Source organism: Chrysochloris asiatica, unplaced genomic scaffold (assembly GCF_000296735.1).
Source record: "Chrysochloris asiatica unplaced genomic scaffold, ChrAsi1.0 scaffold00010, whole genome shotgun sequence".
Classification (NCBI taxonomy): domain Eukaryota; kingdom Metazoa; phylum Chordata; class Mammalia; order Afrosoricida; family Chrysochloridae; genus Chrysochloris; species Chrysochloris asiatica.
In genome coordinates, this window is record NW_006408528.1 from 21,973,027 (window position 1) to 21,987,304 (window position 14,278).

At 38.5% G+C, this 14,278-nt stretch overlaps 1 protein-coding gene across 1 annotated transcript in view; it reads left to right on the forward strand.

The window, feature by feature from the left end:
* The window catches only part of KIAA1324L (KIAA1324-like ortholog), a 215,538-nt gene that overhangs the window by 88,058 nt on the left and 113,202 nt on the right, over positions 1-14,278 (forward strand). Inside the window, exon 2 of the mRNA XM_006834333.1 lies at positions 3,682-3,802. Within this exon, the coding sequence (XP_006834396.1) occupies positions 3,682-3,802 (121 nt within the window). The remainder of the gene's footprint in view (positions 1-3,681; positions 3,803-14,278) is intronic.

A 14,278-nucleotide genomic window follows, 5' to 3' on the forward strand; every position in this document is an offset into this window, starting at 1 on the left:
GCAATGTTGTCCATAGCTTGTTATGATCCACACAATCGACAGCCTTAGCATAGTCAATAAAGCACAGGTAAACATCTTTGTGGTATTCTCTGCTTTCAGCCAAGATCCATCGGACATCAGCATTGATATCCCTCATTCTACGGCCTCTTCTGAATCTGGCTTGAACCTCTGGAAGTTCTCTGTCAATGTATGCTTGGTGCCATTTCTGTATTACCTTTAGTAAAACTTTACTTGCATGGGATATCAAAGATACTGGCCATTGATTTCTGTATTCCATTGGGTCATCTTTCTTTCGAATGGGCACAAATTCGGATCTCTTCCAATCAGTTGGCCAAATAGTTGTCTTCCAAATTTCTTGGTATAGATGAGTGAGTGCATCTAGTGCCGCCTCACAGTCTTGAAAGATTTAAATTTTTATTCCATCAATTCCTGGTGCCTTATTCTTTGCCAATTCCTTTAGTGCACCTTCTGATTTCTTCCATTTGCTTTGCCATTAGGATCACTGAAAAGACCTTTTTCCTTCCAAAGTGAGGAAAAATAAGGGGTATATTGTATCTATAGTGATGTTACTACTTTACAGTATTTCTAGTGTGGTGCTGTGGGTTAATGCATTGGATTGCAAAGTTGGTTTGAACCTGAGAGTCAAGCTCACCAGCCATTCCTCAGACACCCTCTACAGGGTCACTATGGGTCAGAACTGATACAAAGGCACTTAACAACAACAACAAAAACCCAACACTGTTTCTTAGATCTATGCTGTACATTTAAAGGTTGCCTTTAGAAGCATACTTTTTCTTATTTATTACCAGCTCAGATACAGTAGCCTATTCAATAATTTAAAGTAAAACCTATCTGGTGTGGGCTGCAGTCTAAATCCCTGACCCCAAGTGGTGCCCTCTACATGAAATAGGTTTACATTTCATTATTGTTGAATTATAACTACACATGTTAAAACTTCCTGCCAGATTTACAGAAACTTGATGTGGCGTTGTGGCTTAATGCCATGGACTGCAAAGTCAGTTTGAACCTCAAGGTTGGCAGTTCAGGCTCACGAGCTGCTCCTCAGAAACCCTATATAGGGTTGTTATGGGTTGGAACCGACTTGGCAGCATTGAACAACAACAACAAAAGAAAACCAAACTTATTGCTATGGAGTCAATTTTAACTCCTAGCAACCTTACAGGACAAAATAGAATTACCACAAAAGATATTCAAGAATAATCTCTGTGCAAGTGACTGCCACACCTGTCTCCTATGGAATAGCTAGTGAGTTGAAACTTCTGACCTTGTGGTTAGCAGTCGAGTGCTTTAACCACTGTGTAACCAGGCCAAGATTCCAGGCTAAATAAAGGTTCCTTGGAAGATAGCCACATCTTAGTCCCCTGAGTTTGTAAATATTACAGAGGTAGTGAAATCTAGGAAATTGCTCACTAAAGATTAATAAGTAAGCACAAATAAGTCTGTGCTTACCTTGCTTATTGGGTAATTCACCACTCGTTGCAGCAGTAATAGTTAACTAATACAGAGATAGTTACTGTTGTGCCCTATAGTCAGTTCCAACTCATAATGACCCTTTATAGGCGTTCCAAGGCTACAAATCTTTGTTGGAGAAGAAAGCCTCATCTTTCTCCTGTGGAACAGCTGGTGAGTACAAAATGTTGACCCAGAGATAGAGGGATTTCAGCTGTTTTATGTTCATTTTTTGCCTGAATCATAGACTTCGTTATTATTGCTATTGTTGTTAAGTGTTGTTGAGCCAGGTCAACTCATAGCACATATTGAAATAGGAGAAATACAGTCAGCAAATTTGTTCCTATTCTTACCACTAGTACCTCTCTATGTATCATCCTCTCTGTCCCTATTGTCATTAATGAGGGTAATCATTAATCATTATATAATATATAATCCTATATATTACTTATTAATATATAGGATTATATATTAGTTTACCTATTAAAAATGGATAAAGTGGCTTATCTATTTACATAGCTCAGATGTGGATTAATTAGATGGGAATTCAAACAAAGGACTGATTTGATTCCTGAACCCATTTCTTAACTGATAGTCTCTCTGTATACACACATAACACACTTACCTCACTATCGATTTTCCCATGGTGACATGACTGGTATTTCAATTCTCTCTTGTCATTGATAAGATAAAAATAATGGAGACAGGGTACACAGAGTAGATAGAGACAGGCAACTTAAACATTGGCTACCTAAAATGAGGGGGCGATAAAGGCTCAAAGTGACTGGCTTACAAGGTTTCAAGAGGAAGTTTGGTTTAAGACTGTGTGGGAAGATAGAGTCCCCACTGAATAGTTTTCATCTTGTCTAGATGGGTCTGGTAAAAGAGATGGGGATAAGATTCTTATGATTCAATAGTGAGTAATTGTCATCATGACTAATTGTGATTGTCACAATTGTAAAGCTAGAAGTTTTGTAAAAAAAATGGAGTAGTTAATTTTATAGTCCAGAAACAGAGGACCCTAGGACCATCAAGGGAAAAGAGCACAAGCGGAATGCAGGACCTTGTCCAAATAAACAGCGACACCAGAGATGGAGGCATTGATGGGAACATGGAGAGAGGGAGCAGCTGAGGACTCTAGATTCATGGGAAGAGAGGGATTAAGAGGTGGCGGCCAGGAGGCAGACTTGCAGAATGTGTCCTTTGGTGGTGTAAATTATTATATATGCCTGAGTGTTTTTATTTTTTTAAAAGGAGCTAAAGTGAATAGAGAGAAATACTGTTAACTGATGGTACATGGAGGGGATTATAATTATTGTAATGAAATGAAGTATATGATTTGTTGAATGTAAAACTGATGATCTGCCATGTAAACTTTAACTCAGTTCACAATAAAAACTTAAAAAAAAATAATAATGGAGAAAAATAAGAGTGGATGAAGCAGAATAACAGCAATCAGGGTACTGAACTGAATAAATAACCTTATTCAACAGAAAATGTACTGGGATATGTTTAGAGCTTCCCTTCCTTAAAATGCTCCATAGTACATATGGCCCATGTGCAGTGTGCACTGATCAAAAGAGGTCACTGTGAGAACTTCAAAGCAACCAAGGACTACAGATAAGTGGGTTAGTTTTAATTTGGCAACTGTAATAAATGGTCTATTTTAATAGCCTGTGATTAATGGCAGCCCACTGAGTGGGTGTGTATTGAGCCTGGGAGAGCACATTAGGAACTTGTAGAGTCTTCTGATGTTTGCATGATTAATTATTCCACCTTCTGTTAAATTTTAAACAGAGAATTCAAGTCACAGGGATGATTCTCTGATATCTTTCTCAAAAAATATGGGTCAGTGACAGCAGTCAGTTTTCTAGTGTTATTTTGCTTTTTCTTTATTCATATCTATAAATTATTACAGAGCTTTATAGCTCTCAAGAGAGATAGAAACGTATACTGTAACCTTCATGGGTGGAAGGTACTGAGAACAATAGTACAGCTTGAAAGCACTGACTATCCAATCCTCCATAATATCCTTGGTGCCTCCTTAGTATATGGCATATTACCTCTTTGATCAGTAAACTGCTTGGTATAGGTGGGAAGAGTGGAGGGTATAGCTTGGAAATAGGGCTGAAGACAGGTTTGGGCCTGATTGAAAATGCACAGTGGTCCCATTAAAATTGGCTCTAACAAAGGCTTATTTTATGATTGCAGAAAGATTACCACTTTGAATATACGGAATGTGATAGCAGTGGCTCCAGGTGGAGAGTTGCCATCCCCAATTCTGCAGTGGACTGCTCTGGCCTGCCTGACCCTGTGAGAGGCAAAGAATGCAGTATGTGTTGACTTTCTATGACCCCTTCATACTAGCCCTAGATGTTAATGGTATCGATTATAAGAGACTTTCCCATTGATTTCTAGCAAAGTAAATATAGCTTTTCTCAATACTAGGTCCCCTTATGGCTGAAGTCTTACCTTACTATAGGCAATATTTAAAGGAGTCCTGGTGTGGTACTGTGGGTTAATGCGCCAGACTGCAAAGCCATTTGAACTGCAAGGTCGGCAGTTCAAGCTCACCAGCCACTCCTCGGAAACCCTATACAGGGTCACTATGGGTTGGAACCAAGTCGGTGGCACTTCACAACAACAGCAACATTGTTCTTTTTAAAATCTAGTTTACTCTTTTTCTTGAAATCATGAAGACAGGGTAACATAATTGGTTTTTAATAAATTTCTTTTTTTCTTAGCTATAGAAATAGCAGTGTGATTTACCTTTTTAGTGTAACGTACAGAGAGATTGTGGAATTGCTCAGTAACGTTTTTCAGCAGTTGGTCTTTTTTTCAATAAAGCAAGTCTAAAGTGTAACATTATGAATTAGAGTAGAATTAAATAAAGTAGAATTAAATTTATTTTTCAATTTAGGTATGCACTGAGGAGATAGAAGCATTTTACACATAGTGAGAGAGACATGTTTGGAAGTCTCTGTCTGCTCCTCTGGCCTGTAGAATATCAGGGGGTCCATGAGTCCAGGGTTCCTGAAGTGAATCAGTTGTAGGAGTGGGCTGTTGCTCAAAGTTGGGAATAAGACAACAAAGTTTATTTTGGTTTCTCTGTAATTTTCCGAGTGGCATTTCTAGAAGCTTAGTTCTTCTGTTTCCTAACTAAAATACAGATAAACAAATTATTAACTAGATAATTTCCTCTTGTTCATCAAAATAATTTGTCTTTCTTATTGACTGGAGGATTTTTTAGCATAATAGTGGGTTTACTAATAAAACAGAGATAAGTCTTGTATGGAAAGTTAAGGATCATCTCTCTGTAAGGAAGATTTATCTTAATAAATGAAAATTTAATTTAATATGATTTTAAAAACAACCAACCAACCAAACTAAACTCATTGTCATTGAGTCAACGCATAGCAATCCTATATAGGGTTTTCTAGGCTATATGTTTTTACAGGAGCAAAAAGCCTCATCTTTCTTCTATAGAGCAGCTGGTGGATTTGAAATATTGACCTCTTGGTCAGCAGCAGCCCATTGCTTATCTTACTGTGCCACCAAATCTCCTTTAAAGGAAAATATGACTTGCCTGTGAGATAATGCACTAGACCGCAGGGTTGGTTTGAATTTCAAGGTTGGCGGTTCAAGCTTACCGGTCGCTCTTCAGAAACCTTATACAGGGTCTCTATGAGTCAGAACTGACTCGACAGCACTTAACAACAATACCTATATAAGTGCTGCTGCTGTGTGCCATTTAGTCACTTCCTGTGTAGGTTTTCAGAGGCTGTAAATCTTTACAGGGGCAGAAAGCCTCATTTTTCTGCTTTGGAGTGACTGTTGGATTTGAACTGTTGACCTTATGGCTAGTAGCCCAGTGTGTAACCTACTACACTAACAGGGTTGTCTCTGTAAATTTACTTCAGCCACCTTCCTAGAAAATCTTTATCATTTACCTATACTTAATTTTTGCAGTGTTTCGTTCTGTTGTGCCATAGGGTCACTATGAGTCAGTACCGACTTGATGGCAAATAACAACAGTAACAACAGCAATTTTCTCATGGGCTAGTGACTTCCTTTCTTTCAAAAATTTTTGTCAACAGTAATATTGAGGTGAGTTACATACGTAACCATAGTGAATAATATCTCACTATCTAGACGACACAAGGGTTAAGCCCTCACCTACCCATCAAAAGGTCCTCAGTTCAGATGTTCTAGCAGTAATTCCTTAGAGAAAAGACTTGGTGATTTGTTCTGGTAAATGTTATAGCCTAGGAAATCCTATGAGAAAGTTCTACTCTGTTTTATAGGCTTGCTCTGAGTCAGAATTGACTTGAGGGAACACAACAGCAATCTAGATGGTGTAACAGAGCCAACTAGCACTGACTCTCAGCCACGATCCTATGCACGTGGTTACCATGAAATATACTGTGGTAATGGTGGTAGCGTAGTGGTTACGAATCGGGCTGCGAACCTTAAGGTCAGCGGTTCAAAACTACCAGCTGCTCCGCGGGAGAAAGATGAGGCTTTCTACTCCCGTAAAGATTTACACCCTCTGAAACCCTATACAGGGTCACTATGGGTCGGAACCGACTCGATGGCACATAACAACAACAACAACAATGGTGGTATGGTAGGATAGAAATGAACAACTACTATAAATCAGGTACATGTCTTCCCCCTGGGAGCTGGTTGCTAAACATTTACCAGAACAACACTGATTAAATTATTTGGCAACAGGTTTAAAAATCTGTTATAAAACTGATGCCTAAATAAGAATTATTTGTATTTGTACGTTGCAAGAGACATAATTTTTACTCATTATTTACTATAGTTTTATATAGATAATATTTTAATCTGACAGTTCAGCAGGAACTCTTCTAAAAACTCAGACTAATAAGTTTTTTTAATTTGTTTTGATATTTTGTCTGAAGTCTGGATTTGTAAGTATCCATACATGTTATCTTTATGTCTGCTCTGGAAGCTGTTAGTCTTGTGTTAGCTAAGTGACTTTTCCTTTGAATGGTGAAATGCAAGTTATTTTAAAACTCACAAATAAGTTAATAGATCTAAGTAACTTAGAAGCATAGTTAAATCCATAAGACTAAACATGGTACTAAATACTCTATTTGGCAATGTGCAGTTTTGTTAAGTTTTCGCTGACTTAGATTTTCTACTGGCAAAGGTTTCACTTCAAGTACTAAGGTGCACCTGAGCAAAACTGTACTATTCTCAGTCACTTCATATGCATGCAAAAACTGGGCAATGAAAAAGGGAGACCAAACAAGAATGTATGCCTTTGAATCATTGTGTGGGCAAAGACTATTGACTATACCACGGACTGCCTTAAGAATGAACACATCTGTCTGGAAAGAAGCACAAACAGAGTACTCTTTAGAAGTGTGGGTGACAAGACTTTTTACTCACTTACTTTGGACATATTGTAAAGTGGGACCAGTTCCTGGAGAAGGACATCATAGTTGGCAAAGTAGAGGGCCAGTGAAAAAGAGGAAGCCCCTCAATGATATGGATTGAGAAATGGTTACAACAATGAGGTCAAACATACCTACTACTATTGTGAGGATGGCAAAGGACCCGGTAATGTTTTGTTTTGTGACACTTGTTGTTACATGTGATTGAGTTTGTTTTGACTCATAGCAACCCTGTGCACAACAGAACAAAACACTGCGTACTCCTGTGCCACCCTCACGATTGTTGTTATGTTTGAGCCAATTGTTGCTGTCACTGTGTCCAGCCCTTTTCACTGGGATCTTCCTCTTTCCTGCTGATGTTCCACGTTCCCAAACATGATGTCCTTTTCCAGAAACTGATACCTCCTGACAACATGTCCAAAGTATGAGAGATGAAATCTCACAGTCCACTCTTCTAAGGAACATACTGGCTGTACTTCTGCCAAGAGAGATTTGTTAGTTTTTCTAGCAGACCATGGTACTTTCAACCTTCTTTGCCAAAGCCATAATTCACATGCATCGGTTCTTCTATGGTCTTCCTTATTCATTGTCCAACTTTCACATGCATTCTGAGGTGACTGAAAGTACTATGGCTTGGATCAGTTGTACCTTTGTCTTTAAAGTGACATCTTTGCTCAGTAACATTTTTTTTTTTTTTTGGTTGTAGTAAAATGCAATGTTTTTTATTCCATCATCAGTAACATGGTTTGTATTGCATGCTCAGTAACATTTTTGAAGAGGTGTTTTGCAGCAGGTTCCCGCAATGCAATACATTGTTTGATTTCTTGACTGCTGCTTCCATGAGTGTTGATTGTAGATCCAAGCAAAATGAAGTCTTTGATAACTTTAATATATGACACTAGGATTGGGTCCATAGGCACCTAACAACAACAATAGTAGCAATTGCATTCAGTACTGAGTCATTATCCCATTGTATCCTCACAATAGCCCTATGAGATAGCTGTTATCAGTGTCTCCACTTTACAGATTAGTAAACACAACCCTAAAGCGTGAAGACTTACCTCAGGCCAAGGAAGCTGGATGGCCGCAGATCTACAGACTCAAGCACCCTGTCTCCTACCCACTAAGTTGTACTTGCTACTTAAGGATGGCAACCTGGAGGAGTTTTTGTTGGGGGCTTAAAACTGTTTGTGGAGCAGCAGTTGGATCTTACAAAGAAAGGAAATAAAATGTGGACAATGGGAGCTTCAAGTAAAAGAAGGATACTTGGTTTAGTTCTCTAGAGAAGCAAGACCAGTAAAGCTTATATATAAAGATATATTTATATCAAAGAACTGGCTCACAAAGTTGTAGAGGTGGTCTCAGGCCCTATTCCTTGGGCTATATGTCAGGTTGGAGGCTTGACTCATGTAACTGCAGGGCTGATGAACTAAGATTGGCGAATCAGATAGCAGGCAGGTGGGCAAGCAGGTCCAGCAGGTAAGAAGGCAGGCTGCTGATGACTCCCAGGATTGACAGGTAAGGGAGCAAGCCACTGGCTCAAGTCCTAAGAACTGGAGGTTGAAGGATGAATCAGATGCAAGATCCAGACCCAGCAGAGAGCAAACAAGTTTTCCTGAGTATCAAATATATTGGAGGCAGGTCATACCTCCAAGGAAACTTCCTTTCTGTTAATTAGTTGTTCATAGTAGACCTTAAGGAGCTCTGGTAGCGTAGTGGTTACGAATCGGGCTGCGAACCTTAAGGCCAGCAGTTCGAAACTACCAGCCGTTCCACGGGAGAAAGATGAGGCTTTCTGCTCCCGTAAAGATTTACAGCCTCAGAAACCCTGTACAGGGTCGCTATGGGTCGGAACCGACTCTAAGGCACTTAACAACAACAACAACAACAACAGTAGACCTTATAATAGAGTTGATTACATCATATTTGATCTCATCAAACATAATAGCTGCATCTCTACTGCTAAGCCACTGAAAATTCTGACCCAATCAAGTTGTCACAAAACCTAACCCATCACAGTGTTTTGTAGGATGCAGTCACCAAGGATCTTGATGTGTCTAAATGAAGTCAAGGATTTGGACTCCATTGAAATTGTTATACAAGGGCAAATCAAAAAAGTATTGCTACAAAATCATAGAAACCTTTATTAAACAAAAATATCAAAATGTGAAGCTATTATTTCTTGACATATCCTCCATCTAGGTCTGTATACTTCTGAAGGTAGTGTTTCCATCTCTCTGACCCTTCTCTGAATTCCTGATGTGGCACTGTTGAATAAGTCCTGGATGATTAACTATAAGGTTGGTGGTTCGAACTCACCAGCTGCTCCTCAGAGACCCTATATAGGGTGACTATGATTCAGAAGCCATTTGGCAGCACTTAACAACAACGGTCACAACCCTTCCCTGAAGAATTCTATGACTTTCTGTTTGCACCTTGTTAAAATGGCTGTTTGGGCAGCCTTGAGGGTGTCAGATTATGTTTCTTTTCAATGTCCTTTGAGTTTGGGGAACAAAACAGATGTCTGAAGGTGAAATATCAGGGTTGTAGGAGATAGATTAGATTTCTTAACAATATTTTTTATAGGACAGCCCTTGCTACCCTCAAAGAATGAGCAGGTGCGTTACCATGATGGGCAAAAAAAAAAAAAAAAAATCCTTGGTACAGTTTTCTTTCCTCACTAATGCAATTTTTCATTTTCTTAAAAACTTCTTCATAATAAGCCCCTATGGTTGTCTATGTCCTTCTAGAAAACCCATGAAGATTACCTCATTGAAACCCTCAAAACAGTTGCTATAACCTTCTGAGCCAGCAGATCCCCTTGGAAGCCACTGTTTTGATTGGACTTTTTAATCTGAAGGCACCCTAATGAGACTAAGACAAGTTGTCTGTAGCCATCACTGATCACAGAGTCATGTTTAAACCAGTGCATGTATGAATTGGAACCAAAGTGGCAATACTTTTTGACTTCTCTATGTAGAATTTTCTCTTTTCTTCTTTCTCATAAATAAGCAATTAAAGGAGCTCTTTCTGTTAGTAAAGAGAATTTTATGTAGCAGTTATAAATTTTTCAAAGAAAATTGATGAGCAACATTTATCTTTATTTACTTTTAAAATCATATAAAATCTGGCTGCAAGGCTCCTCTGAGTAAAGTTAATGAGACTCTTGGTATCTGTTTCTGCTGTGTGTTTCTGAAGCTTACTGAGGTCAGGAGATGACATGCGGAGTGTTCTGGTTAAGGTGACACGTGTTCTTCATTGTCCTCCTGGCCCCGCTGCTGTGGAGAGCTAGCTCATCAATCTCTCGTGTGGTGCTGCTTAAGATGCAGGTCATTGAGATAACCCTTAGCTGTCTCCTCCTCTCCACTAGCTTCAGGTTGAGCTATGTGGAAATTCACTGCTGCTTCTCAGTGCCTGGTGACAAGGCGAGCCTCTACAGGCATCCCTCCACCATTCAAGGTCTTAGGTATAGATTTCAAGTAGCATGACATTCCTAGAACCACAAAACCCATGTCTTCTGTCTGACCTAGGGAATATAAACCTATTCTAAACACCTCCCTTCTTTACAGTTGGCACCCAAACCACACCACTGCTGCCTAGTCAATTCCAAATCATAGTCATCCTGTAGGATGGACTAGAACTGACCTGTAGGATTTTCAAGACTACACATCTTTATGGAAGCAGACTGTATGTCCTTGGGCAAAATAGTTATTCCAAAAATGTTTATTGAGCTTTAATTCATTCATTGAACACACATTGATTATTTCCTACATGCTTGACAGTTGTTGTTGTTAAGTACCATTAAGTTAGGTCTGACTCATAGTGACCCTGTATAGAGTTTCTGAGGAGCAGCTTGTGGATTTGAACTGCCAACCTTGTGGTTTGCAGATAGGTGCTGAGTCTACAGTGTTACACCAGGAGTCCCAGAAATCCTGTACAGGGTCACTATTAGTCAGCACTTTCACGCTTGATAATAGAGTTCTAAAAATACATGATTCTTGTGTTCCTGGACCTTTTATTCTAATAAAGGAGAGCATGTTTAAACAAATGACTTGAAGGGTAGGGGCAAAGTACTTAATAAACGTACAAACCTAGAGTGATCTTACCAAGGAGCGAAGGATGAATACTGCTCAGAGGTAGTCAAGAGCACCTCACAGAGAAGCAGATGCAAGTTGAAATATCAGATCCATCGGTTACCAAGTGAATAACCTTGGACAATTATCTGAGCTCTGGTGGTTCTGGTGCAAAATTGTGTCATGATTCAGGGTTGAAGCAGGAATTAAATGACCTAGTGTCTGTGCCATCTATGTTAATTCTCTGAGGACTGCTGAGTCAATCCTGAAGGAAGAAGCTCTTTCATTCAATTATGCCAGACAACAGTCCAGATATAAGAAACAAGGCGAAGGTGCAGATAGGTTGCAATAGCAGGTTTCCCTGGATGCTCTGCAAAAACTGAATGGCTGCCACTCAGGGACTATTGGAGGAGCCAAACATTTTGTAAAGCTCATAGATTTCCATGTCTCATACCAGTGACTTTTGACTTTGGCTTGGAGAAAGCTGTTTACAAGTGGTTTCAGGTGTTAAATGAAGTGATTATACAATCTACGGTGTCTAGAATTGTAATTTTCTAATATTTAATATTATTTATAATCATCATTGTAATAATAAAATAATATTAATAACTGGTTTTTACTTATATGCTAGTCACAATTATAAATGTGTACATGTATTAACTCCGATTCATTTAGTCATCACAACCACCATATGAAGTAGATACTTTTATTAACCCCTTTTGTTTTAATAGATGAGGGAACTAAACATAGGTATTGCCCAAGGTCACATAGCTGTGTTAAAGGTAAAACCACGATTTGTAATGAGGCAGTGTAGCTGCTGGTAAAAAACAACAACAACAACAATGGGAAAAAAACAAAACTTAGTTGCCATAGAGTTGATCCTGAATCATGGTGTTCCCATATGTTTCAGAGTAGAACTATACTCAGTAAGATTTTTAATGGCTGATTTTTCGCAAGTAGACCATTGGGCCTTTCTCTCTTCATATTATAAACCTTTATAGCATACTGCCGTTTTGAAATATATTACAGCATGTGCTCAACAAAAGGAGCTGTGATGGTGCAGTGGTTTAAGCGTTAGTTACTAACAGGTCAGCTATTCAAATCCACCAACTACTTCTCAGAAGAAGGGATGAGGCAGTCTACTTACTTAAAGATTTATAGCCTTGGAACCCCTAAGAGCTGGCTGTACTGTACCCTGTAGGATCATTATGAGTTGGAATCTACTCTGTGGTTGTGGGTTTGTTTTTTATTTTATTCTCAATAAGTGTTTGTCTCCTTCTTGAGACATCCCTAATATTCATCTAACTGTTGATTGAAGTCCTACAGAATTTGGCATCCTGCATAGGTAAATGGGTATATATGTATTTAAGATGGTATTTAAAGGCTGAGATATATTGCTTTGTATGATATTTTGATTGATTAATGTTCTGTTTGGAGCCCTGGTGTGGCACTGCGGGTTAATGTGCTGGATTGCAAGGTCAGTTTGAACTGTAAGGTTGACTGTTCAAGCTTACCAGCTTTGAAGCCTTAGACAGGGTTGCAATGAGTTGGAACTGACTCAATAGCACTTAACAACAACAACAACAACAATGATCTATTTATAGACTTTAATCTTTGTATACATTTTTCTGAAAGATAAGACCACATAGAATTTAAAAGATATTTACAGTTATTATTTTCATATATGATGAGAATTTGGTTAGTTGGTGATTTACCCCTGTGCTTAGAATATTGTGCATACTTACTTAATACATACTCTATTTTTCATTATTTAACAGATAATAGAAAAAATTGACCCTTTTTGTAACTATAGAACTTTTTTTGTTGTTCAGAATTTCACACTATTTCATTCTTTCAAAGAGGAGAATAATTATCTTATCCACTAGAACTTTTTATAATATTCTTGGGGTTCCTTAGAAAGCTTCTACAACACTGGAATATTTGACTGAATACATTTGGTGACTGACTTTAGTGTTTCATTTCTATAGGAGAAGCAAGCTCTAATCACATTTGTAAACCTTTTTTCTGTGTATAGAAGGACATAAGCATTTGGTCCTCATTAGGCTTAGTTTGAAATGTTGATGCCACGAGTTCCAGGTGGGCAGAGTGTTAAAGTACAATCTATGCAGCAGAGCACAAGAGATCATTGAGAGCGACTAATGAACTCGATTAGTAAGAGATTAGGTAAAACCAGATCAGAACAGCTCAAAATCAGGCTTGAGCTCAATTGTGGTGTTTGATAAGAGCAATGGTTGAGGGAACGTCTCTGAAAAAAGTGCTTTATGAGATGAGAGAACTCAGCCCTCAAAACTTCAGAATCAGTGTCAGAGAGACCATCAGGAAGTAGAGGGTGACTTGTTAAGTGCCATTGAGTCAATTCCAACTCATGGTGACCATGTACAGGGTTTCCAAACAGCAGCTGGTGAGTTTGAACTGCCAATCTTGTAATTTAAACTGACCTCACTGTCCAGGACTTAACCTATAGCATCACACCAGGGTTACTAAGGAAGAGGAGAAGTTCAGGATAAGAATGAAGGTGTTAGGGCATTTTCATTGGAAGTTGAGAAAATTGATTTCATAGATGCATTGTTATGTCCCATTGGTGACATTGTCAATGACTGAACGCTTTCTCTCCTCTGACTTTGACTGTTGTTTTGTTTTTTGTTTTTTTTTCAATAAACCTTACATCATCGAGAGCAATTGGAATTTATTCACTCCATTGAAATCAAGAACCCACCCACCCCCACCCACCCAAAATGCATCTATCTTTGTGGTTACAATGTCATCCCAAACTCTTTTTTGTTTTTGTTTTTTAAGGTTTTAATTATAATTTGAAAGAAAGTTTATAGGACATATCATCAGTTTTACATTCAATAAATCATATACTTCATTTCATTGCAATGATTATAATCCCCTCCATGTACCATCAGTTAACAGTATTTCTCTCTATTCATTTTAGCACATTTAAAAAAAACACCACTCAGGATATATAATAATTTAAAACTCCTGGCCGCCAGCTCTCAGTCTGTCTCTTCCCTCTCTCTATGTCCCTGCCTCTGCTGCTTCTCTGTCATCCCAAACTCTTAAAATTATTGACAAGATGAGGCTTCAAGAATTCAACTTTGCATATGTTATTTCATGTAACCAAACTAAAACCAAACCTGTTGCTTTGAGCCAATTCTAACTCATAGCAACCCTATAGAACATAATAGAACTTAGACATAGGGTTTCTAAGGTTGTAATTTTTATGGAAACCAATTACCATATCTTTCTGCCTCAGAATGGCTGGTGTGTTCCAACTGGACGACC